The sequence below is a fragment of the Narcine bancroftii genome, chromosome 4 (genome assembly GCF_036971445.1).
Source record: "Narcine bancroftii isolate sNarBan1 chromosome 4, sNarBan1.hap1, whole genome shotgun sequence".
Taxonomy (NCBI): Eukaryota; Metazoa; Chordata; class Chondrichthyes; order Torpediniformes; family Narcinidae; genus Narcine; species Narcine bancroftii.
Window position 1 is genome coordinate 181,606,537 of NC_091472.1, and position 22,689 is coordinate 181,629,225.

General features: G+C 38.4%; 1 protein-coding gene across 4 annotated transcripts in view; it reads left to right on the top strand.

Annotated features, from left to right (window-relative positions):
* The window catches only part of rbm19 (RNA binding motif protein 19), a 267,475-nt gene that overhangs the window by 234,247 nt on the left and 10,539 nt on the right, over positions 1-22,689 (top strand). The window contains exons 24-25 of one of the 4 annotated variants that reach the window (XM_069933161.1): positions 4,763-4,851; positions 21,614-22,310. In XM_069933161.1, the coding sequence (XP_069789262.1) occupies positions 4,763-4,830 (68 nt within the window). In that variant the 3' untranslated portion in view covers positions 4,831-4,851; positions 21,614-22,310. Of the gene's footprint in view, positions 1-4,762; positions 4,852-5,203; positions 5,368-16,453; positions 16,931-21,613; positions 22,311-22,689 lie in introns of those variants that run through there. The other 3 variants (XM_069933165.1, XM_069933163.1, XM_069933162.1) reach the window with 3 other exon arrangements.

Sequence of the window (22,689 nt, forward strand, 5' to 3'; positions counted from 1 at the left end):
AAGGGGACATTGCTTTGTGGATCCGGAACTGGCTTGCCCACAGAAGGCAAAGTGTGGTTGTAGATAAGTCATATTCTGCATGGAGGTCGGTGACCAGTGGTGTTCCTCAGGGATCTGTTCTGGGACCCTTACTCTTGGTGATTTTTATAAATTATTTGATTTAGGAAATGGAGAGATAGTAAGTTTACTGATGACACAAAGGTTGAGCGTGTTGTCGATAGTGTGGAGGGTTGTCAGACGTTGCGCAGGACATTGATAGGATGCAAAACTTGGCTGAGAGGTGGCAGATGGAGTTCAACCCAGATAGGTGTGGTGGTTCATTTTGGTACGTCAAATATGAATCCAGAATATAGTATTAATGGTAAGGCAGTGTGGAGGATCAGAGGGATCTTGAGGATCTAAGTCCATTGGATGCTCAAACAGCTGCGCAGGTTGATTCTGTGGTTAAGAAGACATTCAGTGTATTGGCCTTCATTAATTGTGGAATTGAATTTAGGAGCCGAGAGGTAATGTTGCAGCTATATAGGATCCTAGTCAGACCCCACTTGGGAGTACTGTGTGCAATTCTGGTCACCTCACTACCAGAAGGATGTGGAAGTCATAGAAAGGTGCAGAGGAGATTTACAAGGATGTTGCTTGGTTTAGGGAGTATGCCTTATGAAAACAGATTGCTTGAACTCAGCATTTTCTCCTTGGAGCGGCAGAAGATGAGGGGTGACCTGATAGAGGTGTTCAAGATGATGAGAAGCATTGAACGTGTAGATCATTGGTTTGCAAACTGCCCCCCTTAACTCATATTCCACATTAAGCAATCCCTATGTCATAAGTGTTCTGTGATTAGGAAGGGATTGCTTAAGGTGGTATGTGAATGGAAAGAAAAATGGTTGAGAACCACTGTTTTAATCATATCTAATAGACTTGTTATGTGTACGGTTTCAGAACTTCAAAGGAAATGGGCCAATGACAATTTTCCTCAAGCAAAATATTTCAGTAACAGTTGGGTCTCGAGCAATGATTCTCAACCTTCCCTTCCCACTCACATACTATCTTAAGCAATCCCTTACTAATCACAGAGCACTGATGGCAAGGGGATTACTTAAAGTGGAATGTGAGTTTAGGGGAGCAGTTTGAAGACCTCTGGTGTAGATAGTGTAAGGTAAAACATCATGAGATGGGAATGTGTAGGGAGTTACCCTGTACAGGGCAGTAACAAGAAGGGGAGGTGTCCTTGTACTCCTGTTAGGTAAAACATCATGAGATGGGAATGTACAGGGCTGTAACAAGATGTGAATGCATCCTTGTACTTACAAGATAAGAGAGACATTGATGGATTGAGAGGCAGGAAGCTAGCAGGGAAAGGATAGCAACAGTTTTAGTCATTGGACAAGTAATGATATGATGATGTTCTAAGCGCATATCCAAGGGTATAAAAAATCACCATTTTGCTGATAACGGCAGAATGCATTCTCCGACTAACATGTTTAGTCGCAAGTGTTACAATCCGGTAATAAAGAACAAAGAACCCTGATTTCGACTCAGTCTGGTGTTTGTCTCACTCATTCATGAACAAAGCAGACCTAACAATAGTCAGAGGCTTTTTTTTCCCCAGGGCTGAAATGGTTACCACAAGAGGACGTTGGTTTAAAGTGCTGAAGAGTAGGTGCAGAGGAGATGTCAGGGGTGGTTTTCTTTACCCAGACAGTGGTGGGTGTGTGGAATAGGCTGGCGGCAATGGTAGTGGTGGAGAATGCATTAGGGTCCTTTAAGAGACTTTTGGATAGATGCATGGAGGTTAGAAAAAGCATTGTAATTTCTACGGTAGGGACAGGTTAAGCTCAACTTTGTAGGGCAAAGGGCCTGTATTGTGCTGTAAGTTTTCTATGATTATGTGCCGAACACATGGCAATGAAGCTTGGTTCCCATGTCAAGATTGGTCACTGTTCCCATGGTGTATGAATGCATGACTCCAATATATTACTTCTCAAAAGTACTGTTTTTAGGTCAGGTTCACTTGAAAGTATTGTTTAAAGAAGTGTAAAACAACATCAGAGCCTTTCAGAAGCATGGAAAGAATCGTCTCTCTAATATTTGTAACGATTGTGATATCTTCAACATTGATTTTGAGTTGTCGTAACTGTCAAAGACCAAAGACTGCACCAGTTCTTGCAAGACGACCAGCCACTTGTGTCAGGAGAAGAGCTGCATTGAACCAATGAATTGTGAGCCAGCTTCCAAGCATAAGAGTGTAGTTAGGACCACAATGAAATAAACTGCATCGTTCAGGGCACAGTCAAATGTGATATCAGGACAGTGGAATATACACCCCTATGTTTATGGATGACTTGTTTATAAAAATTTGAATTATTTCAGAAACTCTGTCGAGTTGGATGTATGATCTTCAAACAAATGCTATCCATGTCCGAAGGTATATAGGGCATATCAAAAATCTGATCTTTCTAAATTCCATAATTAAATGTGCAAAATTTTGTATGGATTTTTTTTTATTCCAAACTTTTACTTTGTGTGCGTCTCTAAATGCTCCTATCCGATTGCTATGGCAACTTTCCCCTGACAGTCAATATTATCTAACTGGACATTTTGACAACACTTGTATGTGCAAAAACATTAAATTTATGAACTTCTTTATTTTGTATTTTTTAAATTTATTTTGTATTTTTTCTGTACGTGAATTACTTACTTTCTTCATATGTTAAAATTAATAAATAAAGTTTCGAGAAAAAAAATTATGAACTTTGAACTGATAACTTGAGAAGTGACAGTATCAATTTTAATATGCATTGTTAACTTTTCTATTGTATTTTGCTTAATGCTTTGTGAGTAGCAAGGGACTAAGAATTAAAAAGATAACATGGTTACATTGTGAATTATATGGCAGAATATAGTGTTGGACTACAACTTTCAGAAGCATGGAAAGAATCGTCTCTCTAATATTTGTAACGATTGTGATATCTTCAACATTGATTTTGAGTTGTCGTAACTGTCAAAGACCAAAGACTGCACCAGTTCTTGCAAGACGACCAGCCACTTGTGTCAAGAGAAGAGCTGCATTGAACCAATGAATTGGTTCAATGAAATATAGTTTCAACAATATTTTATTTAAATGGCTTTTAATTCATTGTAAAAACATCGATTTTGATTGTTTAGTCCAGTTTTATAAATGGCTTGAGCATCAAAACATTATGCAAAATATTCAACTTCACTGAACAGTTGCTGCTGGGATTTCCTGTTTCTTTCCTAATTCTCATCCTTTTGATTCTATGAATGACTCTTGCCTTTGCTATCCTTAAGATATTTTCCTCAATCTTTATTCATGTTTCTGCGAGTCATTTTGTTTTATTTTTCAGGCTGTTGAGGTTCTAAGTCAGTGAAACATTTAATTTTCATCATTAATTGTTTATGGCTTTTAAACATCAGAAAACACTGTTTTCCCAAATTATATGCTCAGGTAGTTCCCTATCTTTAAAGCCATAATTGTTTCCTGAATAATTTAAGATTTCTTCCTCTGGTTTTAAACTAACATCTCAATCTTTTCTCTTTAAAAAGAAGCTGCATGTACTATAAAGCTACCCTGCTTCTGAAAGTAAACCTTTAATTCACAAAATAATAACAAAGTCCGATTAAATTTTTCTTGAGCACCGTACTAGCTGCCTCTCTTCTGACACATGGTTCCTTTATCAAAACAGCATGCTGGGAATTGCTTTTGTCTTGTTCATGCACAAATAATTACTGATTGTTCAAGAGTAGCAATGCTTGTTGGTTTTGAATGCTAGAACTGGGAGGTTTGTATTAAAAACTATTGTTTTGCATTGTTCTTTGCAGAATTGACTTTGTCAAGTGAAATGAGAGAATACAAGCTATAAGTTGAAAAATAAAACTAAGAATGATTTTTCAATACAGCCCCTTTATTTTAGTGTAATTAATATAGTATCTCATCTAATAAGAAAATTATACATTGTATGATTTTTGCACTATATTTTCAACCTGCAAAGAGTTGTTTTATCTGTTTTGCTTCACCCTCTGCAACCTTTTCGATGGTCATGTTTCAGTAGTGGCCTCAACTTTTGTTAATTTGTCTACTTCTTTTAGAGATTCAGTTATTATTAAATATATGAAAAAATAACGTAATAATATGTACTGATTGAAAATGTAACTGGGAGACTTGGTGTCATTTATAAATTAGCTGAATCTTTATATTTAAGATTATTCACAAAGTTACTCCAAATGAGACATCTTGATGACTGCATACAAAAACCCTGCATAATTTTGTAATGTAAGAATAAGAACATAACCAAATAATGCCTTTCTCATAAGAATTTCATGAAAATGACCCACATACTGAAGCTGCCTTTAAACAATGGGACACCAAGCTGCATGTATTTAATTTTCATTTCTTTCCTTCACCTCAGAATTTAAATCTATCACTGTGCCCTAGCATTAATAACCATTGGTTTAATCAGTTGCTCATCTGCAGAAGCATGCCAGTCTATTGTTGATGTTAATGATGTAAATGATAGACAGTTCATGCTTTGCTGCTTACTGTTCTATTTCTAGGTATCCCACTATTACTTCTCCCCAAATCCAATTTCCCAGTCTATTGTATGAATGCCCTATTTATTACTGCTGAGCAAATGAGATTCAAGAAACGGGGCTAATCAAATCTAATTATTGTATATCGATTGTCCTCAAATTCATATCTTCTATTAAATTCCCTTTATTATTTCTGTGCGTTCATTCACAATAGATTCTCCAAGTAAGAAGAAACTGGTAGAAATCCTCGATGAATTTATGGATGACATGAAAAAAAACTAGCCACTGTTTATCCTTTTGAAAGTAAGTGTTTTTTTTTGTATTTTATCTCAAAATCATTCTGCAGTTGAACAAAGTGCATATTGCTGGAAGAAAATTTTTAACTTTTTAATATTTTTTTATTTTTCACACTGTGAATCATATTAACCAAAATATGTACAAACGCATCTCATTAAATTTACACAGTGGTCTTTTCTCCCCTTTCACCCCCACCTTCCCCTCTACCCACCCCCCTTCAAAAACCCTTAAATATTCAACATATACAATAAAACAATATTTTCACACAAAGGAAAATAAACAAGAAAAATGCGTCATCTATTTATTCCACACTGAATCTAGTCGTTTTGCCTTCTTATCATTTTCATTCTCATTTTAGGGGATGGAGGTCGTAGGCAAGCTCTCTCTGATATGTTCCATGTATGGTTCCCAAATTTGTTCAAACATTGTGACTTTATTTTTTCCAAGGGTAGCATTAGATAAATTAGTAGAGATGTATAATCAAGGTGGTTTCAAACATTGTGACTGTTATTTTTTCCAATGGAATACATTTATTCATTTCCATGTACCATTGCTGTATACTCATGTTCTCTTCCATTTTCCAAGTTGACATTATACATTGTTCTATCGCTAAGGCTATCATAATGAATTTTTTTTTTGGACTTTATCCATATTGAGGCCTAATTCTCTACTTCTCATGTTACTTAAAAGAAATATCTCTGTTTTTTTTGGTATGTAATTTTTTGTAATTTTATTTGGTATCTGATTTAATTCTTCCCAAAACGTATTTACTTTCATACATGCCCAAGTTGCATGTAATATTGTTCCCATTTCCTTCTTACAGCGAAAACATCTATCTGATAATACTGAATCCTATTTTTTTTAATTTTTGAGGAGTGATATATACCCTGTGTTACCAATTATACTGTATCATGCATAACCTTGTGTTTATTGTATTCTTCATAGTTCCAGAGCATAGCTTTTGCCATACTTCATTTTTTATCTTTATGTTTAGATCCTTTTCCCACTTCTGCTTAGGTTTATAGTTTATTTCATTTTCCTTATCTTGCAGCTTAATGTACATGCTGGTTATAAATCTTTTGATTATCATTGTGTCTGTAATCACGTATTCAAAGCTGCTTCCTTCAGGTAATCTCAAGCTGTTTCCCAATTTATCCTTTAAACAAGCTTTCAATTGATGATATGCAAACATTGTACCATGAGTTATTCCATATTTGTACTTCATCTGTTCAAATGTTAATAAATTATTTCCCCAAACAACAGTTTTCTATTCTTTTGATTCCTTTTCTCTCCCATTCTCTAAAGGAAAGGTTGTCTATTGAAAAAGGGATTAGCGGATTTTGCGTCAATAGTAATTTTGGTATTTGATCTTTTTTTTTTCTAAGTGGATCTTCTTCCATGTATTAAGTAAATGATGCAGTACTGGTGAGTGTTTATATTGCACCAGCTTTTCATCCCACTTATAAAGTATATGTTCTGGTACTTTTCCCCTATTTTATCTAGTTCTATCTTATTCCAGTCTGGTTTTTCCCTTGTCTGGTAAAAATCTGATAAATACCTCAATTGTGTGGCTCTATAATAATTTCTAAATTTTGGTAACTGTAAACCACCTTGATTATACATCTCTACTAATTTATCTAATGCTACCCTTGGATTCCTCCCTTTCCACAAGAATTTCCTTATTATTCTCTTTAGTTCCTTAAATAATTTTTCTGTTAAGAGAATTGGAAATGTTTGAAATAAGTACTGTATCCTTGGGAACATGTTCATTTTAATGCAGTTTACCCTCCCTATCAACATTAGCAGTAATTCTTTCCAATGTTCTAAATCTTCCTGCAATTCCTTTCTTAGTGGCTAATAATTTAGTTTGTACAAGGGGCTTAAGTTATTATCCAACCTGATCCCTAGGTATCGGATTGCTTGTGCTTGCCATTTAAATGGTGATTCTTTTTTAAATTCTGTATAATCCGCGTTACTCATTGGCATCACTTCACTTTTATTTGCATTGATCTTGTACCCTGATATTTCTCCATATTCCTTCAATTTCTTATGTAATTCTTTTACTGATACCTCTGGTTCTGTTAGGTATACTATGATGTCATCTGCAAATAAGCTGATTTTATACTCCTTCTCCTTTATTTTTATCCCTTTTATTTTATTTTCTATTCTTATCACTTCTGCCAAAGGTTCTATTGCTAAGGCAAACAATGAGGGGGATAGTGGACATCCCTGTCTAGTTGACCTACTTAATTTAAAATGACTCGATACATATCCATCTACTGTTAACCTTCACCAATGGTTCATTATACAATGCTTTAATCCAATTTATATATTTTTCTGGTAGATTGAACTTCTGTAATACTTTAAATAAGTAATTCCACTCTACTCTATCAAAGGTTTTTTCTGCGTCTAGAGCAACAGCCACTGATGGTTTCTTATTTCCTTGAACTGCATGGATTAGATTAATAAGTTAGCAGACATTGTCGCTGTTCGTCTTTTCTTAATAAATCCAGTTTGATCTTGTTTTACTATTTTAGGTACATAATCGGCCAATCTGTTTGCTAATAATTTCGCTATTATCTTATAGTCTGAGTTAAGTAGAGATATTGGCCTATATGATGCTGGTGTTAATGGATCCTTCCCCATCTTTAGTATTACTGTAATTATTGCTGTGTTACATGAATCTGGAAAGTTTTGTGTTTCTTCTTTCTGGCTCATTACTTCCAGGAGAGGAGGAATTAATAACTCTTTAAATGTTTTTAAAAATTCTATTGGAAATCCATCCTCTCCTGGTGTTTTATTGTTCAGCAGCTTTTTTAATATATCCTGTACTTCCTCTATTTCAAATGGTTTTATTAGTTTGTTTTGTTCCTCCTCTTACAATTTCGGCTGTTCAATTTTAGCTAAAAATTCCTTAAAACATTCATTAATCTCTGTTGGATTATATGTAATTTGTTTGTCCTTTTTCCTTGATGCCAGTATTGTTCTTTTAGCTTGTTCTGTTTTAAGTTGCCAGGCTAATATTTTATGTGTTTTTTTTCTCCCTGTTGATAATACTTTTCCTTTGTTTTCATTATTTTCTTCTCCACCTTGTACGTTTGTAATGTTTCGTATTTAATTTTTTTGTTCGCCAATTCTCTCCTTTTCATTATATCATTCCTTTTTACTAATTCCTTTACTGTACTCTCTCCCTTTCCAACTGCTCTATTTCCCAATTGTAATCCTTTTTCATCTTAGTCACATAACTTATTATCTGCCTTCTAATGAAGCCTTTCATTGCGTCCCATAGTATAAATTTGTCTTTCACTGATCCTGTGTTTATTTCAAAATATGTTTTAATTTGGCATTCAATAAACTCCCTAAATTCCTGTCTTTTAAGTAGCATGGAGTTTAACCTCCATCAATATGTTCTTGGTGGGATGTTCTCCAGTTCTATTGCTAATAATAGGGGTGAATGATCTGATAGTAGTCTAGCTTTATACTCAGTTTTCCTAACTCTCCCTTGAATATGGGCTGACAACAAAAACATATCAATCCTTGAGTAAGTTTTGTGTCTACTCGAATAATATGAAAATTCCTTCTCTCTTGGGTGTTGTGGATTGAGAACTGGCTGGCAGGTAGAAGACAGAGAGTTGGGATAAATGGCTCGTTTTCTGAGTGGCAGGCGGTGACCTGTGGGGTGCCACAGGGATCTGTACTGGGACCCCAGCTGTTCACAATTTACATTAATGATCTGGATGAGGGGATTGGATATAATATCTCCAAATTTGCAGATGACACTAAGCTAGGTGGGGTTGTGTGCACGGAAGAGGGGATCAGGAAGCTCCAGTGTGATTTGGATAAATTGAGGGACTGGGCAGATACATGGCAAATGCACTACAATGTGAATAAATGTGAGGTTATCCACTTTGGTAATACAAACCGGAGGGCAGATTACTATTTGAATGGCAATAGATTAAGAGATGGGGAAGTGCAGAGAGACCTAGGGGTACTTGTACACCAATCTCTGAAGGCGAGCATGCAGGTACAGCAGGCGGTTAAAAAGGCAAATGGTATGTTGGCCTTCATATCAAGAGGGTTTGAGTATAGGAACAAGGATACCTTACTGCAGCTATACAGGGCCTTGGTGAGACCACACCTGGAGTATTGTGTGCAGTTTTGGTCACCTTATCTAAGGAAGGATGTGCTTGCAATGGAGGGAGTGCAGAGGCGATTCACCAGGCTGATACCTGGAATGGCAGGAATGACTTATGAGGAAAGATTGCGCAAATTGGGATTGTACTCATTGGAGTTTAGAAGATTGAGAGGGGATCTCATAGAGACATATAAAATTCTGGCAGGACTGGACAGAGTGGATGCAGATGGGATGTTTCCAATGATGGGAAAATCCAGAACCCGGGGCCATGGGTTGAGGATAATATGCAAACCATTTAGGACCGAGATGAGGAGGAATTTCTTTACCCAGAGGGTGGTGAATCTGTGGAATTCATTGCCACAGAGGGCAGTAGAGGCAGGTTCATTAAATATATTTAAGAGGGAATTAGATATATTTATTCAGTATAAGGGTATTAAAGGTTACGAAGAGAAGGCAGGAACGGGGTACTGAACTTTAAGATCAGCCATGATCTCGTTGAATGGCGGAGCAGGCTCGAAGGGTCGAATGACCTACTCCTGCTCCTATCTTCTATGTTTCTATGTCTCCTCCATATATCCATAAGTTTCATTTCCTGTATTGATTTAACCATAAATTTGGCTACTTTATTCTTTTTACTTGTCTTTTATCTAGTTTTATCTAACATTGGGTCCAAATTAAGGTTAAAATCCCCTCCTATCAATATATTTCCTTGTGTGTCTATAATCTTCAAAAAAAACCTGCATAAACTTTTGATCCTCCTCGTTAGGTGCGTATATATTGAACAAATTCCAAAATTCTGAGTATATATGACACTTTATCATGGCATACCTCTCTGCCTGATCTATTATTTCCTCCTCTATTTTGATTTGTACATTTGTGTTAACTAGTATGGCTACACCTCTAGCTTTTGAATTATAGGATGCTGCCGTTCCATGACCTCCCCAGTCTCTCTTTAGTTTGTTATGTTCCACTTCATTTAGTCGTGGGCCAAACTAAATATTTATTGAAAATCTGCATGTTTTCTCTTCTTTCAACATATGTAATGTTAAACTTTTTCTTATTAAAATAAATGTTTAATAATAGTTTTGGTTAAACTCTTTCCAGAAGAAGCATTAACAAATGAGAAATAAAATATTCAATAAATAATATTTCTCTATAGCCTTTAAGCTCCTTTTAAATATATTTTTTTCACAAGCCAACAAGTCAAAAAAATAACAACTTGCTTCAATGAAAATCTAATCTTTCAACTATGAACAGTCTAAAGTTAACCAAAGAAAATATGAATCCAAGCTTAGCTTGCTACACTGTGATTTACTCTGATGCACCTGGGTCTAAACCAGATACTTGGCATCTCTTCTTAGATGCAAGTTCATCAAACTCTGGGGTCAGAGTTTGCCTCCCACCTGTCTTGAAAGGTCCTGTTTTCTGTCTTTCATTTGGCCATTTTTTGTAAGGGGTTTATTACATGTGAGTTGGGCGACAGGTCGCAGATGCTAATGAAAGGAAACAGAGGAGGTGGGGGCGATTAGCGGGCTGGCGCCAACGCATTTGCAAAGCATTCTGGGATTTGTAGTATTAGCTGTGCATGCGCTATACTGGCGCAGCGGCCAGCGGGCCAGCTCTAATACATATTTGTTATGATCTTGCGGGCCAAATATAATTATATCACGGGCCAAATTCGGCCTGCGGGCCTGAGTTTGACATGTGTGATTTAGATGCATTTCCTGCACAAATGCTATATCTATTTTTTTCCTTCTTCAATAAATTTAGTAGCCTCTTCCTTTTTGGTTATGTATTCCATTAATGTTTATAGTCATATAGTTCAACATGGCCATCTTATATCTTGCATACATCTCTTTTCCACCTCTTTGCCACCTCCACCCCCCTTTTCCCCATTTTCATCTTAGTTTTCTCTTATTACACTTAATGTACGACAATACATTTAAGACATAAAGTACCCCCGCAGTTCCCACATCCACTAATACTTTACCTTAACCCCAAAAGTTTACCCCCCCCCCTCTGAGTTGCCCCATACCCCTTGCCAGGAAAAGCTCTCTTTTTTTCCCCCTTACTCCCTTCCTTCCCTTCTCTTTTCCCTCTTTAGTTCTTTACATATACATTGTTTTTACATCTTTATATATACTTTATCGCCATTCTTCATTCTTGTTACATCTCTTCATCTCTTCTGTCCTGCAAACGTTCTGCGAATTCTTGTGCTTTCTCTGGATCTGAGAACAGTCTGTTTTGTTCCCAGGGTAAAAATATTTTAAGCACGGCTGGATGTCTTAATATGAATTTGTAACCTTTTTTCCATAAAGTTGATTTCGCTGTATTGAATTCTTTCCTCCTCTTTAAGAGTTCAAAACTTATGTGTTGGTAAAAAAATATTTTTTGACCCTTGTATTCCAATGGTTTATTATCTTCTCTAATTTTATTCCTTGCCCGTTCCAGAATATTTTCTCTTGTCGTGTATCTCAAAAATTTTACTAAGATGGATCTTGGTTTTTGATTTGTCTGTGGTTTTGGAGCTAATGCTCTGTGTGCCCTTTCTATTTCCATTTCTTCCTGCATTTCTGTCATTCGCAGGACATTCGGGATCCATCCTTTTATAAATTCCTTCATGTCTGTGCCTTCTTCACCTTCCTTCAGGCCCACTATTTTTATGTTGTTTTGCCGACTATAATTTTCTGAGATAACAACTCTTGTGTCTCTTTAATTTTTTTTGTCACTTTCTTCCAATTTTTCTCTTAAGTCATTCACTTCCACTTCTATGGCCGTTTCCTGCTCTTCCACATTCTGTACTCTTTTCCCTATTTCTGTCATTACCAGTTCTAACCTTTGCATTTTATCTTCTATTCTTTTCATTTTCCTTTTAATTGCATTAAATTCTAATGATAACCATTCTTTTAGTGATCTCATTTGTTCTTCAAAAAAGACTTTATCTATATTCTGTTCATCAGTTTTATTTCTCTTTGTCCATCAGTTTTACCTTCTATTTCTCTGTGAAGATCTTGGTCTTCTTTGTCTGTATCTGTGTTTGTGTCTTCTCTTCTTTGTGTCTGTGTCTCTTCTGTTTTTCCTGATGTATCACTTTATTGGGCCTCTTCTTGCTGGGCCCCTTCTTGCTGTTCCTCCCCTCCTGGGCTGCTCGTCTGTTGTGCTTCCTGACGTTGGTCTTCTTGTCGATCTTCCCTCCATCTGTCTTCCACATCTGTTTCATCGCACCCTCTCCTGCTGTCTTTCTTATCCTCCAACTGAGAGCCCTGGTGTCGGGCATCCCTCAGCTGCTCGGTCTGTGGCAGCCCGCTCCTCTGCTGAGCCCCCCTCCCTCTGGTGTCCTCTTTCTCCTCTGATTGTGCACTTTTTGGCTTCGAGAGCCATTTTTGTAGTGCACCAGCTGGTGGGGCGTGACTCTGTAGGACAGGTACTGACTTCGAAGGTCGGGCGTTCCTCGTCACCACAGCGACCTGTTCCTTTCTGCAGATAAGGCCTTCTTCTCTCTTCTCTAGCGACTTTTTTACTTCTTTTTTTTTCCAGTTCTTACTTTCTCCTTCTTGGAAGCCATCTTCTTTCTCTTCTCTGTATCTTTATCTTCTATTTCTTGTACACTATTTTTGTTATGCTTTGCTTTTGTATGTAATGTATATTTAAGATTAGAAAAGTTATTTGGATTACAGTCCAATCTCACTGGTTGCAGGCTATTCTTGTTCTGTGCACAGAAGTTAGCATTAACTCAGGAGGGTTCTTGCTGGTTTTCAGAGAGAGATTCCTCTTCCAGGACATCCGCAACTGATTATTTCTCAATCAGTCTTGCTGACGAAACTTGCCCCCTTCACGGTTCTCCAGATGATCTCCTTTCTTTCAGGTCACCTTTCAGATTGCCAATCTTCTCCTTTGACCAGGCAACCTTCTAAAATTTGCCAGCTTGTCCCTCTGGAACTGATTTCTGTGTCTCTCCTCTCTGTTTCACTCCCTCCCTCTTTCAGAGCAAAACTGTCTACCTCTGCCTGCAAAAATCACCTGCTCTCCCAGGCAAGCTGTACATTGATACTTTTGTGCCTCCTGCAAAAAACCATTCTGCAAAAGTCCTGCAAATGTTCTGTGTTTAAAAATGTTTGTGTGCAAGCTGCTCTAGCAATTCCTCCCAAACCACCTCACAATACTCTGTCGCAGATTGTGTACTTGTAATGTGATTGACAGGCCAAAGCTGGTGAGATGGAACATAGAATACTACAGCATAGTACAGGCCCTTCAGCCCTTGATGTTGTGCTAACCCATGTATTCCTTTAAAAAAACCACCTCTACTCTGTATCCCTCTTATTTTTATTCCATCCTGTCCAAGAATCTCACTTCCTGCCCCCAAGATCCTATCAATCTTGATGTTTTTAAGAATATCCGTCAGTTCCTCTTTCTTAATCTCCACATTCTCTGGCACATAAGCGTGTTTTATTCAGACCTCACCCTGAACACTGAAGCAAAGCATTCCTTTAGGACCTCCCCAACATGTTACCTCCTTTACCTTTAGAGACCCCACCTTCATTCTCGTCATCCTTCTGTTCTTTGCATATACATAGAATGTCTTGAGATTCTCCTTAATCCTACTTGCCAAAGCCTTCTCATGCCCCCTTCAAGCTCTCCAAAATCCTTTCTTAAGCTCCTTCCTGGCTACCATGTACTTCTCTTGAGCCCTTCCTGTTTCCTGCTTCATATATCTAATGTATCCTTCCTTCCTCTTGACTTGCTGCTTCACCTGCTTCGTCAACCACACTTCCCTTTTTGTACCATCTTTTCCCTGTCCCAATGGGACAAATCTAACTGAATCCAGCATAAGTGGTCCCTAAACTTCTTCCACATTAGTTCTGTGCTTTCACCCTTGAACATTTGTTTTCAATTTACTCTCGCTAGTTCCAGCCTCAACCCATCGTAATTAGACCTTCCCCAATTAAACACTTTGCCTTTTTGTCTATTTTTATCCTTTTCCATGGATGTACTAAAGCTCAGGGAGTTATGGTCACTCTTCCCCGTTTGACTTGTGGTTTTACACTGACAATAAAATTGGTTTATGATGCCAGCTCTGACATGATTGGCCCATAGAAATGTCCTTTGGCTTTTCAGATATCAAGACTGCCAAAAGTTTGTATATTTTTGAACATCTCCAAAGACAAACTTGCATCCATTTCAAGTTTACTCTTGTAGTTCGTTTATGGTTGGGGCATTTGCTTGGTGGTCCTCAATTTTTAAGCACACAAATGTACTGATGTTATATTTGATTTGATTTTTTTTTTCTGAAGAATGTTTTGCATAATCGGAGTTGTTGGGTTGATACATACCTGACATTGAAATCAGATTAAAGATTTAACTAAAGTTTAATTTTTAAAATGTTGGACATACAGCATGGAAATAGGCCATTTCGGCCCACGTGTCTGTGCCGCCCAAATCACACCCAATTAACATGCACCCCTGGTACATTTCGAATGGTGGGAGGAAACCGGAGCCCCTGGGAGAACAGGGAGAACGCACAACTCCTTACAGTGCAGGGTTCGGACTCTGATCCTGACTGCTGACGCTCTAAAAATGTTGAGATAACCTCTACACAAACTAAAAATCAATTTAAATAATTCATGTGAACATAGAATTCTTTCCTCCAATAAGGATTTATTGATGACTTTATTTTAATAATATATAACCCCATCTATCAAAATTTATTATGAATATATGTAAACACAAGGAATGGGAGTAAGACCACCTGGCCTGAGAAACTTGCTCCATCATTCAATAAGAACATGGCTGATCTGGCCATAGACTTAGTTTCACTTATTCACCTGTTTTTCCTATAATGGCATGGACAGAATTGATGTAGAAAAGTTTTTTCCCATGGTGGGAGAGTTTAGGACAAAAGGCCACAACTTCAGGATTGTAGGACATTCGCTTAGAACAGAGTTGCAGAGGAATTTCTTCAGGAATTTTTGAGGGTATTAAATCTTTGGAATTTGTTGCTACAGGTGGTTGAGGAGGCCAGGTCATTGGTTGTATTGAAAGCAATGATTAATAGGTTACCAATATTGATTAGCCAGGGCATCAAAGGTTAAGGAGAGAAGGTGGCAGTGGGTCTGAGTGGGAAAATGGATCATGGTTAAATGTCAGACATTCTTGGTGTGCTGAATAGCCTATTTCTGCTCCTATGTCTTATGGTCTTGACCCTTTAATCCCCAACTTTTTAAAAATCTATCGATATGTGTCTTAAATGCATACGATGAGAATGCCTTGATTGATTTATAGGGTAGGGAATTCTACAGATACACTACTGTCCGGAAGAGGCACTTATAACCATGTAACCATGTAAGGAGTGGAAACAGGCCATGTTGGCCTTTCGAGTCCGCACCAGTTCACTGATTTTGTGCGCCCTCTTCAGGCATTGGTCCTGGTAGATCTTCATTCAATAACAATGGGTGAATTCAGTGCAGGTGGAATCTTATTGAAATTGAAAGCAAGATTGATGTTCTGGCACCACACAACCAGATTCTTGATCTCCATCCTGCTTTCTGACTCATTGTCATCAACTTGGATCTCTGAAAATCTTACCAACTAAAACTTACCTTTATAAACATTAAGCAGTCTCAACAGATTGCAGCTACTTGAGGATGGAAGTCCCAAAGTAAATTAAGACTCAAGAACATTACCTTCAAAGTTGGTGCAAAGAAGTGAGATATAATGTGTAATCTTGAGACCCAGCTCACTAATCTTCTTCTTCATCTCCATCTTAATGTCCGAGAGTTCATGGACATTTTCAACCTCTCATTACAGCAGTCAGAGGTTCCCATCTGCTTCAAAAGGGCATCAATCATCCCGGTACCAAAGAAGAGTAGTGGGAGCTGCCTCAATGACTACCGCGCAGTAGCACCAACTTCTACTGTGATTAAATGCTTTGAAAGGCCAGAATTTACACGTAACTAAGCAAAATTATCGACCCACTGCAATTCCCCAATTGTCACAATCACTCCACAGCAGATGTAATATCGCTGGCTCTCCATTCAGCTCTGGATCAGCTCAAAAATGGCAATTCATACATACAGCTGCTCTTCATCAACTACAGCTCAGCCTGCAATACCATTATCACCTCAATGCTGGTCAAGAAGCTACAAACTCTAGGCCTCTGTACCCTTCCCCCCCCCCACCGCAATCCCGCAACTGGATCCTTGACTTTCTCATCAGAAGACCACAATCAGCACAAATGGGAAACAATATATCCTCCTCACTGATTATCAGCCCAGGCGCACCCCAAGGATGCGTGTTTAGCCGACTGCTCCACTTGTTATACACCCAATGGCCAGGCACAATTCCAAGCCATCTACAAGTTTGCTGATGACACCATAGTTGTCAGCAAAACCACAAAGGGCAATGAGGAAGCGACAGGAAGGAGATAGATCAGCTCATTAAATTATGTATTGACAACAACCTTGCACTCAATTTCAGCAAAACCAAGGAGATGATTGTGGACTTCAGGAGGAAGTCAGGAGAACATGACCCATCCTCATCAAGGGCTCAGTGGTGGAGAGGGTCAAGAACTTCAAATTCCTGGGTGTCAACAACTCCGAGGATCTGTCCTTGAGCCTCCACATTGATAGAATCGCAAAGAAGCTATACTTTGTGAAGTGTCTGAGGCGATTTGGTACATCTCTGAAGACTTGTGAACTTCTACGGGTATACCATGGAGAGCATTCTGGCTGGTGGCATCACTGCCTTGTATGGAGGTGCCAACTCTCAGGACAAGAATAAACTCGAGAGAGTTGTTAATTTGGCCTGCAACACACAGGCACCAGAGTTCTTTCCATCAAGGACATCTGCATGAGGTGGTGTCTTAAAAAAGCAGCCTCTATCCTTAAAGACCCCCACACCCAGGCCATGCCCTCTTCACTCTGCTACCATTGGGGGAAAAGGTACAGGAGCCTAAAGACGAGCACTCAGCGGCTCAAGGACAGTTTCTTCTCCGCTGCCATCAGATTCCTGAATAATCAATAAACCAAAGACACGGCCTGACTTTGTGTGCACTTTTTTTCATAGGAATGTTTGGACTGTGCTGCTGCAAGACACCGAATTTAATAACATGTTTATGACAATAAATTCTGATTCTGAAATCTTCCCCCCGAACCTTGAGGCCATATATGCTAGTTGTAGTCTCACCTGCCAGTGGAAACAAAGCAACCTCCCTGCTTTTATGTTTATTCATGTAATACATATCCATTCATAATTTTGCACTTTTCTATAAGATTCCCAAGAGTACAGTCCCAGGGTACTCCTGGTTTCTGGCATCAGTCTGGTGGTTCTCCTTTATATTGCCTCTAAAAAGCTTTCTCAAATAAGAAGACCACAACTGCACAAAATACTCCAGGTGTGGCTTCCCCAGTACCCTGTTTGGTTGCAGCAGAAACCTCCCTGCTCTTAAATTCAGTCCCTCCATCAATGAAGAGCAACATCTAATTTGCCCTCTTGATCACCTGCTGGACTTCTAAGCGAATCTTTTACAATTCATGTGCAAACACTCCCAAGTCTCGCTGCAACAGCATGCTATAATTATTCACTGTAACAGTACTGCAGTTCAATTTATTATATTTCCTTCCATGGTGATGACCTCACATTTACCAAAGTTTTACTTCAGCTGCCAGATCTTTGCCTACTCACTAAACCCATCCATATATCTGCAGACCCTCTGTGTGCTCTGCACAATTCGCTTTTCCTCCCCATTTAATGACATTGGCAAACTTGTATTTTCTACTCATGGTCCCCTCCTCCAAATCATTCATAATTTTGTGAACAGTTGTGGGCCTATCCCTGCAGCACTCCACGAAACACTGATTGCCAACAAGAGAAGCATCCATTATCCAAATATTTGTCTTCTATCCATGCAAATACATTACCCCAACTCTGTCCATTCTTATCTTATAACAAAGTATTTTGTGCAGCACCTTATTAAACACCTCCTGGAAATCCAAATATATCATATATATATCTGCTCCACCCTATCTACTGTACTTGTTATATCCTCAGAGAACTTCAGTACATTAAACAATACCTCCCCATCCTGAATCCATGCTGCAACTGCCTGTTGAAACAATTTCTATTTGGGTATCTTGCTATTCCTTAATGATAGCTCCAAGCATTTTCCAACTATGGAAGTTTGTTTCCCTACAAACATGTTTTTTGTGTTTGTTCTATAATCTGTGAGTGTGTATTTATACATACATACATACATGCACACACACAAAATATATATACACATACATATATAGATATATGTACACACATATGCATACAAACACACATATACACACACGCAGAGATATATATATACACACTCACACACATACACACACACGCGCCGATATACACACACACAGATATATATATACACGCTCACACACACACACACGCAGATATATATATATATACACACACACACTCAGAGATATATACACACACACACACACAGAGATATATATATACACACACACACACACACACACACACAGATATATATACACACACACATACGCCGATATTAAGATATATATATATATACACACACACACACATATACACACACACACACAGGTACTTAAGCCCACCCGAATTGTGCTGCCGTATCTGCCCCCACCCCCTTCCAGTCACCCTTCCGTTTCCCCCCACACCCCTCGCCCACCCAACTCGTGCTGCCGGTCCTTCGCCTGCCCGCCTCTCTCCCCACTTGCCGGATTTTGGACACACACACACACGTGTCTGTGCGCATTAATGCATATATTTCACTCTTCCCAATATTTCAACAGGTCATTTTTTTGTGGTGCTATATGGTGCTATTTCCAATACAGTTCTCTTCCATCGTCACAGAAAGGCAACGTAATTAGCATAAGGGCAGCAAGGTTAGCACAGTGCTGTTACAGCGCCAGTAACCAATGTTCAAATTCAGCACTCTCTGTAAGGAGTTTATATATTCTCCCTGCGTCTGTGTGGGTTGTCTCCAGGTGCTCTGGTTTCCTCCCACCCTTTTTAAAAAAAAGCATTCAGGGATTGTGGGTTAATTGGAGTATTTGGGCTTGTTACTGTGCTGTATGTATAAATGTTTTAATGAAAAATCGCCAATTTTTAGTCCCCCAATTCCAAAATCTTTGACTTGTGTACACTATTTGGATACATTTTCATAAAGTTCATGCTATATCTTGGTAAAGATGGAGTTAAATTTTTCAGATTTTTTTTGCACTAACTGTAACTGTGAATATTAATCATTTAAAAGTTTTTTTCTCTTGTGCAGTCATTTAATTTGTACTCATCATTTGTTAGCATATTTTCCATACTTGCCTAACTGCAACAAGCAAGAATTTCACTTCTTATCTACACTGTGCTCATATACATGAGAATAACTTCTCATTATTTATATTGAGTATCAATTCAACATGATACTTAAAAGGCCAGATAGTTCTTGGTGGGAACTGCTGCCCAGGACAGCCACACACATTCACCATTTTCCAAGGCAAAACTTCCCCACGCCTGGAATACTAAACCCTAGGTAAACAGACCGACATCGCCCTGAGCAGTGGCAGCAATTCAAATGGAATAACGGAAAAACATGGGTTGGCCAGAAAAAGTTCTGCTACATTACCGTAGAAGCCTATTAGTTAGCAAAGTCTCACCCAGCTTTGTCAACAGATTTGTCAACATTTCTCAGTGGCACTGACATTAAAATCTGCCGTGCTTTAGAAATTAAATAATTTAAATAGTTATTAAATTCTTCAAAAGAAAGAAATATCAACAAAAAGCAGAAAACTTTCAAATAATTAAAATCATGAAACAAAGCAAAATTACTTTTTGAAATGTAACTTGTCATATCTCTTCTCCACAATGTTGGTAATCGTCTCCCAAACAAGTGGATGTTTAGATCAAATTCGGTCTACCTTGGCAGATTTCCCCAAGGTAAATTCAGAGGAATCTGACCAAGCTCTCTTTCAACTGGTGGTCTTCATGGAATGTCCAGGTCTGGATTAACCATTAAGCTAAATAAGCACGCGGTGCTGCTGAACTAGGATCACACAAAAAAAGATCTATATCTGCAACAAAAATATTAATAATAAAATAACTATCAATATATTTATAATGTTGAAGAGGTTAATGATATATTTCAAACTTGGAAATGCAACAAAATTGGAATCTGGCAACTGTCACACAGAGCAACCTCAATGGCTCGCTCTTCCATGAGTTAGTGCGATAGTGAGGCAGCCATTGCCAATAGAGGTATGTGATGGTCTGTGCCTTGATATCACTATTGAGTGTTGTAAACTGTTGAATACTGTAATCTGCAGTTCACATTGCTTAGGCAAGACAGTCATGAATAACACTGATCGTCATAAAGCACCTCGAAAATTCATTTAGACAATGAAAAAATCGAGAGGGAACCATTGTTAGGCTGTCCTTAGGGCATCAATTGGCCTTAATCCGGCCCTGGGTATGCCCAGCAGCAGAACACAGCTGGGAAATTATCTGTGGAACTCATCTTATAAATTGTGGCTCACCAGCATATCCTGGTGATTCTCAGAAAATTTGGGCCAAGGTCATTGAACAGGTAAAAAGAAAGTTTAGCAAAAGAAGCTCAAAAGGAAAACCAGTGATGCACATACAGGCTGTGAAATAAACCTAAAGTAAATTCTGCAGAAAAAACAAAACATTTATTTGAATATCTAAACAGAAAAGTGCTGTTCAAGGAAGTGATTGTACTCCTCCACATTTTATCAGGGAAAAACCTCCAAATAATTAATTCCTTTATAAATGATCAGTTATTCCCTGTCTTTACATCAGCATGCCTTCAAAAATAAAATTGATGATAATCCTGAAGTGGCCAACTTCAGCAAACCTGAAATTACCCTAAAGTCACCCACGAGTCATTCAGGCCATATTTCAATAACTAAGTTCTGTATTCAATTTATGGAACAAAAGCAAACATATATTGGAAGAGTAAATTCAGGGATGGCGCTGAAAAGTCTTTACTGTGTGTGTGAGTTAAATATACAGTATATCAATATATTTTTTTCTGACACTGGTTGATTTATCATCACTTAGAATAGGGACTTGCAAAGCATTATTTGATTTTGCTCAAAGTAGATCACACTTGCATGCTTTTCTAGGGGAAATAAGACCAATCATGATATCGGGACAAATACAGAACTTGTATGTTATTTTAGTCAATGTTCCTGACTTTCTTTGTACCAAGCACCTGGGTCAATATAAATTGGAATGTAAAACTGGACATTACAGTCACATGGAACATTTTCAGTACATTGAAAAATTTTGATGTGCTTAAACTGACATCCAGAAACCTGATTACAGAATACACCTTAGCCCAAAAAATGCTTCAATAACTCGGAATGTTTTCTCCAGCCTTTAGCTCCTGAGGTACTTGCTGCATGAGTTCTTTAGCAATGACACTGCTTAGATTACTCCATGGATCATGGTTTTTGCAGGCTGATTGTTGACAAGCCCTGGGGTTGGAAGTAAAAAGCTAATATGCACTTCTACAGTTTTCAGAGATGCCACATCCCACAAACCCTCCATTGTCAATGGTACATTTAGATCAACTTTCTTGTTTTCCAGGTTGTTGCTTGTGGATCTCATGAAGAATTCCTCAAGGTGAAGGTTGTGTTTCTGTGAAACACTCAAGACATCATCATCAGGAAAACCAGACTCCCAGACATTTTCAGTAGTCAGCAATACTGGGAGAGTGGATCTTGGGTCAAAGACTAACTTCTGTATCTGGCAATACCTACGCAGTGTTTTTTTTTCCCAATTTCAGCAGCTGAGTTCCGACGCAATAAGAGCCATATAAATATAGTACTAGAAAGTATACTCAGGATGAGATTTAGATGCCTACATCATTCAGGAGTTGCTCTGTAGGATACTGCAAGCAGCGTTTGGAGACTTCACTGTTATGCGTCACTCAGCCTTACAAAGTGAAGACAGCAGAAAGTGCCAGAGCAAGAACGGCAAGGAGAAAGCAGCCTGAAAACCTGCACAAGCAAGAGGACCAAGAAAAAAGTAAGCTCTTGGGCAATGGCCCTGCTTTGCATCACAACTTTGTCTCTTAAAGCCAAGTGAAAGGAAGGATTGCCAGTACAGCCAACAAATTACCAAAAGAGAAGCTTTGCCTAAAGAGATTACAAAAGCACAAACCCCAGTGCAATGCAAGTGACTCACTTCTGTGATTGCCACTAACTTTGTGCACCAATAAACATTTGCATCTTCATTCATTGTAATACGAGTGCTCTATTTACATAAAATGCATGGTACAGAATCTCTGCTTGTTGATGATTGACATCTTGCATAACAAACTCAGAAATTTGCAAAAAATACATTTCCATTATGGTGTTTACCATTCTGAAGGTGTAAATAGAGGTATGCAGATTACCCTGATGTACCTTTTAGGACGTCATAGTCCACTGGGCAGAAATTCCCACTGCTAGAGAAGACTACAATGGTCATTGTCTGCCATATGAGCATGACAGATCCAAATCAATGGGTGAGAACCAGCTTCCCCATCAAGACTGAAGTGAGGCAGGGTTGCCCGCTCTCTCCAGTCTTATATGTGTGCTGTGTAGAGCTCTTTACTGAATCCAAAGGGAAAGATAAGGGGATAGAAGGAGTGATGATGCCAGAAAGTGGAGCCACTCAGG